General features: G+C 32.9%; 1 protein-coding gene across 4 annotated transcripts in view; it reads left to right on the top strand.

Moving 5' to 3' along the window:
• Positions 1–2,494: 2,494 nt before the first annotated feature.
• LOC106459581 (m7GpppX diphosphatase-like) overlaps positions 2,495–8,626 on the top strand; it is a 7,876-nt gene continuing 1,744 nt past the window's right edge. The window contains exons 1-3 of one of the 4 annotated variants that reach the window (XM_013919209.2): positions 2,495–2,568; positions 5,147–5,523; positions 7,708–7,853. In XM_013919209.2, coding sequence (XP_013774663.1) covers positions 5,151–5,523; positions 7,708–7,853 — 519 coding nt within the window. In that variant the 5' untranslated portion in view covers positions 2,495–2,568; positions 5,147–5,150. Of the gene's footprint in view, positions 2,569–2,798; positions 2,807–2,846; positions 3,168–4,584; positions 4,624–5,146; positions 5,524–7,707; positions 7,854–8,626 lie in introns of those variants that run through there. The other 3 variants (XM_022386081.1, XM_013919211.2, XM_022386082.1) reach the window with 3 other exon arrangements.

The following is an 8,626-nucleotide window of genomic DNA, read 5'->3' on the forward strand; positions in this document are numbered from 1 at the left end:
CAACAGCTAAGTGTAAAATGGCAAGCACACATAGTGTCTACGTGACAGGAAACCTGGATGGCCAAAAGTGCAACTTTGTCATAGATTCTGCATCTCAGCAAACTTTTATGAGTATCAAGGTGCTGGATCACAAAAGAGTATCAGAAGTCATACAGAAGCTCTGTGGTGTGACAGGACATTATGCAAAATTGTGGTGACCAGTGTGGGTAACTATTGAGCTCATGGGCATGAAGTATAACTGGCTGACATTGAAGACCAATGCATATTAGGGTTGGACTAATTACTACCGAGGAAGTGTGTAGTTAACTTTGATAAAATGACGTTTGAGAACAACAAAGGCCAAATTCCGGTAACTGTTAAAGGAGAGGTTGAACTAACTAGGTGCCATCAAGCTGAAGTCAAAGTGACTGAATGAGTTGATGATGGTGAAGTTGAACCAGGTATAGATATTAAATCAGAGCAGGAGAAAGACCAAGATTTGAAGCCAATAATTGATTTTCTAAAAGCAAGTGTTTTGCACCCTGCTTGGGAGAAGGTGTCTAGTCTAAGCCCTGAGACAAAGAACTATTGGGCACAATGGGACCAGTTGAAGCTTGAAGATGGTATTCTTCTCCGGAGATGGGAAACTGCAGTTGGAAAAGTGACGACCTGGTAAACGGTTATACCGAGAAAGTTACGGGAAGTTGTGCTACGTTAATCCCATGATAGTTTAACAGGAGGACATCTTGGAGTTAAGAAGACATTGAGTCACTTATGACAGAGATTTTACTGGATAGGTATGAGACAAGATGTGGAAGAATGGTGCAGGACATGCAGTACATGTTGTGTTAAAAGGGGACCCAAGTATAAGGGACGTGCTCCAATGAAATTATATCAAGTTGGCGCACCAATGGAAAGAGTAGCTGTTGACAATGCTGGTCCTCTGCCCCAAACTCGTGCTGGAAACAGGTACATTTGTGTGGTGATGGATTATTTCACCAAGTGGCCTGAGACATATGCAATACCAAATCAGGAATCTACAACTGTAGCTTCGACTATTAGTGATTTCTTCTTCAGATTTGGTATGTCATACGAACTGCATTTAGATCAAGGCCGTAACTTCGAATCAGCTGTGTTCCAAGAATGCTGCAATTTTTTGGCATCCGAAAGACCAGGACAATGCCACTTCACCCACAGTCTGATGGGATGGTAGAAAAGTACAACTGGACACTGGGACAGGAATTGGCAAAGTTTTGTAATAGTTGCCAAGATGACTGGGATGTCTTACTCCCTCCACTGTTGATGGCCTATAGGACAGCAGAGCATGAAACCACTAGATACACTCCAGCAAAGTTGATGTTTGGTCGGGAACTTCGGTTGCCAGTGGATCTATTAACAGGACGCCCACCTTATGAAGAGTTGCCTAAAAATGTGTCAGAGTTTGTGAAAGTGTTATAGGGAAGGATGGATGATATTCACCATCAAGTGCATTCAAACTTGAAAACGTCTGCTGATTCGATGAAGTTATCTTATGATAAGAGATCTACAGAAGTCAGCTTTGTACCAGGAGACAAGGTGTGGTTGTATAATCCCAGGAAGACCAAAGGGAACTCTCCTATGTTGTTTTCTCCATGGGAAGGCCCATATGACATAGTGGATCGTCTCTCAGACGTGACTTTCTGAATAAAATGTGGTCGGCGAGGTAAGCCAAAGGTGGCGCATGCCAACAGGCTTTGGCGTTATCACGGTCCAGGACTTTTCAGGTGGGATGAAGTGAACAATGGAACAAAAGATGCTGCTGAAGACGTGTCACCTGAAAAAGCCACTGTCGAAGAAGAAACTCTACTCGGTTTTGAGAAGGAAAACAGTGAAGCCCTTGAGTCAAAGAATGTTTTGATTGTTACAGTATCTCGCTATGAGGTCATCCGAATTGACCGACCTCCTAACCGATTTGCTCTCTCTCTTTCAGCCGTGGGAGCGTTATGAAGTGACGGTCAATAATTCTATTCGTTGGTAAAAGAGTATCTCAAGAATTCACGGTGGGTGATGTTGACTAGCTGCCTTACCTCTAGATTATCACTGCTGAACTAGGGACGGCTATCGCAGGTAGTCCTCATGTAGCTTAGCACGAAAATTTAAACCAAACCAAACTATACGATATCTGTTCTACATGTTATACATTTATTTTTAACACACCTAAGAACATCATCCACAAAGGCTTTATGCATTTTGTTTCATGTTGGAGAGAGTAACTAATTATATTATTGAGAGTAGGCTAGTTAAATTTTTTTCAGTGGGCAATTTCTATCAATATTTTCACCTTTAAGAATGGGCACATTACAAAAGACCATTTGAGCCGATCATGCATCATAATATTCAACTTATTTCATTCGTATACATGCCCATCATGTTGTTGAAACTGTCCGGTTATTCGATGTTCTAAAACACCTAAATTGCACTAACTGTATAGTTTTCATTTCAATAATAGTAATAATACATTAAACATTTAAGTTATTTAATCGATCCCTTAAACTCAAGATATTGAAGTTGCAGAAGTTATTTGTAACGGACAAAAATACTTGAAATAGCGTGAGATAAATCATCATTTTTAAATTTTTCGAATATTTTTTATACAATATTATAAATATGTATTAACTGTTTGATTGTGACATTGAATGCATCTGAGATTTGGGCATTAAACTTAATAATAGTATTAATACCGCTCAAGTATGATAGTGAGTGATCGCAGATAGTCATTTGAGATAATGACAGCGATACGGCAAATTACTTTATGCTACTGACTGTTGTTATTACTAGAACTAAGAAAGTATATGATTGTTGGTGTTTTTTTAAATTGAACAGGAGTAGGGATAGGATGCTCCTAAAATGTTGATGATATTAATGCAGTCAATCACTGGAACTTGGAAGTTTATTATTTTTACATTTGCAATAAAAGTTTCGGTGTTTTGAAACTTGAACTGAAGTCAGCTATTACTATTTACTAATACTAGTATTACTATTAGTTTTAGTTTAAAAAAAAAGCCCAAATAAGCGACCTCTGAATAAAAGAAGCCCAAAGAATTGCAACCCATAGCTCTCAAAAAATTAAAGCGACTTTAAAAATTATTAGAACTAGAGTAGAAGTGAACTTGGCAATGCTGGTTGAATATGAATAGTATGAATTGATTGTGAGTATGAGTATGATACAGTGGAATTATTAAAACTCTCTTTGATTTAGAGAATATTGATAATAGCTATTTTGAAATTCAAGGTATTTGTCAGTAATCTCTTAAAACTGAATGAACAATAAAGCATTTTATTTCTTGACAAGATAATCATATGGACGAGAAAATTCACAAGGAGATTTTTACTACACAAAAGCTGGGTTACACTTGATATTGATATTTAATTCTATTATTTCCCTTCCTGAGCAAAAGTATGATCCAAAATTTTTATTTCTCTATTTTTATTACTTTGTTTATTTACTTTCTGGTTTGGAGGCAAGTGCCTGGATAAAAGGGTCTCAAGTCAACTTTAGCACTGTAACAATTGTGGTCCATAAATCTAATGACAGTAAGGTATTTCACGGATCATGCACAATCTTGATTTTTAAATATCTTTAAACTTTTGCATGGTTCTTAGGAGAAAAAGAACAATCTTCCCATTGTACCCATAGACAATTTGCTGTAAGCTAACTTTGTTTTTTGCATTGCTGCCATTAACTGATGATTAAGAAATAAAGTTTAACCCAATGTTATATCAAGCTATCTAGATTTCTGTGAAATACGTTTCTTTTTCTTCTTTGAATTGTTAATTGCAAGCATAATTTGATTCATCAGGAGTCTTGTAAGGAAAATCAAATGTAAAACTTGTATTGTGATTATGACCATTTCTCATATGGCTGTAGGTTATTATTTATGATAAGTTTCAAGTGTAAGTTTGATGGTTTCTTTTTTGTTTTACAATTGTAGTGGCAACATTAACTTTTAAGAATCTGAAACGTAATGTACTCTCAAGTTTTTGTCTTATTTAGTACTTATCTACATTAGTTACAATAAGGCTTTTTCTTGTTTCATTCTTTACTGCCAGTTTGCACACGTAATTGGTTCATTAAAGGATGACACAATCTACATCTGAGTTGTTACAATTTCTAAAATGGAGTACTTAATGAAAATAGGTAAAAAATATTGGACTTTACTTTGGGTAGCTACTTGCTAATTAAAACCATTTTTATCACATTGAATCATTGGATTATATGATTTTGTTGTCTTATGATTATTTTTGTAGAATACTAGGCAAGAGTTTAATTGTTATTTCAGATGGTTCAGGCTTTCCAAAACTGTTTTCAAACTGTAGACATCATATCAGTATGTTGCATTTTAATTAGCATCACTTCAAAAATGTTTAACTGTTTTTATCTTGTTGAAACTAAACTGAATTCATTATACTTTCTCACATTATAATATTGTAAATTTTATTTTCCAACCTTATAAACACTTGACCAAAACAAAACTTCAAACAGTCAAGCATTATTTTCATTTAACTTGGCTTGTTCCAAATGTGTGGAATGTACAGTAAGTTGTATAAAAATGTAATGAGATCAGTTAAATATATTGTTTCTGTTCCAAAGAAAAGAATAAACAGGTATAAGAATATCTTGATTATTCACAAAGTAATTAAATCTTCATTCCATAAGAATATTTTTAACAATGTATATGAAGTTTACCGTATTAGTGTAGGCAAACCTTAACAATTTATACCTTTGAGGAGGTACGGCATTAACATAGAATGGCTTTTTTATTCATTAATTTGTTAATAGTTTCAATAGAACCACTTTAAATTTTTTAAATAAAAAATAATAGATAACATTTGTTATAGAAAGATGATTGTTTTTTTTTGAAGCATACAAATTTCTTGTGTTTTGAGATACACATAAAATCTAAAACATTTCTTTTGTGTGTGTGTGTGTGTGTGTTTCTATTTAACCAAATTTTGCCTGTAAGTCATAAATAAAAGTTATGATTTGAGTAAAAAAGCTAGGATAAAATGATGTGCATATGTGTGTGAAAATATCTAATGTTTTACAGTGCTTCTACAAACAAAAACAGATTAGTACATAACTAACTCTATTTTGTACTGCTAAAAATAATGTATCATTTCATAACAGGGCCATGGAAGCTTTACGTAAACAAGTGTCTGATGTGGCAGGTGAAGGAGATGAAGTTGTTGCAAATGAAAATAAAAAAATAAAACTCTCATCAGAAGTGGAGGTTAAAAGAACATCAGTAAGTGTGCATGAAAATATATCATCATTTGAAAACTTCCACTTAACCAAGATTCTTAACCAAAACAGCTCAACTAAATCAATATTTGTTGAAGGTCGGTTTGGAAATGATATTCGTCCTGCTGTTATTCTGTTGGAAAAGACTTCATTTGTGGATGAAGCAATTAAAAAGATGCTTTGTAAGGACATGACAGTCAAACAGCAGTTTCATAATGACATATATGGAAGCTATGAAGGATTTCCCAGTGCAGAGTTCAATGGTAAGTCATCAGAGATTTCACAGTCAAAACCTTATTATCTGGCATTTACTGAATGTGGGTAGTGCTGGATAGGGGAAAATTCTGGTTACAAAAGCAATTCCCTCATAATATTTTACAGTATTTCTACATCATTTATAATAGTAACAGTTTTAAGCACTACTAAATGTTGTAAATAGTCTTAAACTGTATACAAAAATGAGTAAGTACAGTATTTTAGCTTTGAATCACAGTACAGATGGATAACGACTGAAGCTTGCTGGCAGGAAAAAAATTTAAACAAAGACATAGCAACACCACTAAGCTACAATGAGCATTTGTATTTGGAGATATTGAAATTCCTGGTTACAAGAGCTTTCTGGATACAAAGATGTGGGATAACAAAGCTTTTACTGTAACTCTGATCCGCCTTAACCCTGCATTAGTTTTTCGGAGCCTTCACAGAAGCACATATATGTTTGTTGTTCTCAGTAGTTTCAGTATTTGGCTAGTTTGTGTTAAATTGCTACACTTAGTTTAGGTGGTAAAAAAGAAACAAGTTGTAATATTTAATGTTTATTTATTGATTAATAAAGAAAAATATTTTGAGTGTTAGTTTTTGTTTCCAAAATAATAGTTTATTATTATTTAAATATTTTTTTTATGATGGGATCCACTCAGACCCTGGAAGGGTGACTATGGAAAATTTTTACGGAATACTAACACAGGGTTAAAGTAATTCAAACACTAAAATTTTAAAATTATGGGTATTGAGATGCATTGTATGATACATTAAATATCTCTTCACTACATAGATATTAATACAGGGTTTAAGCAAATGTTTGTTTGGGATTATTATGCATACGTTCATCAAAAACATCATCACCATATTTTGTTTAGTATGAAAAGTTTAGAGATTATTTCAGCTATAAATGATTAATTAGGAAACTGCAAAGTTCTGATTATTATGATATAATGTTGCTGCTAGACATAATTGTAAAAGACTGATGAAATATCCTGCTACTTTATCATTAATCGACAATAAAAAATGTTATATTGTTTTGATTCTATTATCACACAATATAGGCTTTTTTACTCCCCATAAACATAAGTGAGGTTATGAGAAAGTGTAAAGTAACAGAATGCCATTTGGCTCATTGATGTTGCCCAAATTAAAAAGCAGCTTTTCACATCCATTTATCCATCCTACTGTTGTAATTGACTACAAAATGCAAGTTTACTAACTTTAGCAGAACCTGCATTTTAAAATGTGAAATTAAACTTTCAGGTGTGCTTTTCAAATTGTGTTAAAATGTTTAACCTTTATTTCAGATGGTCATAGACCATGAATTTTAATCAACATCTATAGCAGTTGTTGAAATTACCAGTTTGTAATTAATTACTTTAACAATGAAGTATTTAGATCTGGGCAGTTAGTGAAATTTGCTAATTTATTAATTGTTGGGCTCATTAATTGATTACATTCAACTAATTGATTATTCTCACATAAGATGGATGAAAAAAATTCTTAAGGGAGTTGGCACCAAAGCATCAAACCTATTAGCAGAGCACAGATAGCTTATTATGTAGCATTTTGTACAACAACAAACAAATGTCATGACAATAGTTCAATTCCTTGGGTAGTTGAAATAGTAATAACCAGAAACCCTAGTTTTGATTGTTGAGTATTTTTGTTTGTTGTGACATAAATTGATTAAGTTGTATAAACTTGAATTAATAGAAGATAATAATGAAAAACCATAATGGCATTATTTTGATCACTGGATAGTTGAAAACAGTAATAATCAGAAACATGAAATCAGTTTATTGATTATTTTTGTGATGTAAATCAAATTAATGATGATTTTAACTTCTGGATACTTGGAATAATCAAAACCATAATGACTGAAAACAGTTGATTATTTTCATAACATTAATCAATTTAATTATTGTTTTGGTTAACTGATTATTTACTTGATGCTATTAGATATGATTGATGCTCATACGAGATTGATTGTATCAATTAATTGCTCAGTTCTAGAACTGTGTGTATCTGTTTAGCTTTTTAATGATATTGTAATAGCATTTTGAATTGTATGGTGTTTTTATGGCTCTGCTCAAATATCAAGATATTGCAAGTTGTTGTTTTTTCAAATGGAGTCTAGCTTTGTTCCTTTGTAAAGTGTATATGTACAATTTTTTCTTTAGGTGTGAAAACTACAATTATTCACCCTGCCACAGAGAAACACATTCAGAAGTATTCATCCCATCCTGCCTACTTAGTTCAAGAAACTCCAGAAGTGTACAAGAATGTTATTGAGCCTCATATTCAAAGTCAACAGTTTTCAATGCAGGTAACTCATGACTAGAAACTACCCAGTTGTTGGAGTATGCATGTTTCAGACTTTCAGATATACAATTTTTGTTACAAAACAATCAAAAAGAACAAATTCGTACTGCAAACTATGGTGTCTGTCTAAACGTTAATCTGTCTATTGGTTGAGAAACTGTGCATGCAGGCAAAGCTCATCATTCACTTTTGAAATGACAGAAGAACAGGCATGAATAATGTTGATGCCAAATTTTATTTTGCAAACAGGGTATTCTACACTAAATTAGGAATTAATCACACTATCATTCACATTTCAAAATGTGACATAACTTAAAGAATAAAAATGTAGATTTACCGTATGTTATTGTTGAGTGGCTCTTAGCATGACCGTGTATATCAAATGCAATGTTACCTCTTGATGTACTTTTGAATAAACCTTTATAGCTTTGTGAATTAGGATTATAATTAGGTTGAAGTGACAAGTAAATAAATAATGTGTTGAAGTAGTGTTAGTTTTTATTATATCCTTTTTTTTACATTTCATATTAAGAAATGTAAGTTATCAAATTTGATAATACATAAAAAATGTGAAATTTCCTTGAAATTCATGTCAGCTGGCTAGTTATATCTGATAAGTGCATGCAACTGGTGAGTCTCTTTGTTTGTTTTTTCTGCCAACGTGGCTTGCACTTATTACTGACCTTTGAAGTGACTGGCAAACATATGGTAGTTGCAAAAAAAATGGTTAGTTTCAAGCCCTGATATATATATATATATATATATATATATATATAG

This window comes from Limulus polyphemus, unplaced genomic scaffold (assembly GCF_000517525.1).
Source record: "Limulus polyphemus unplaced genomic scaffold, Limulus_polyphemus-2.1.2 Scaffold631, whole genome shotgun sequence".
NCBI classification, from domain to species: Eukaryota; Metazoa; Arthropoda; class Merostomata; order Xiphosura; family Limulidae; genus Limulus; species Limulus polyphemus.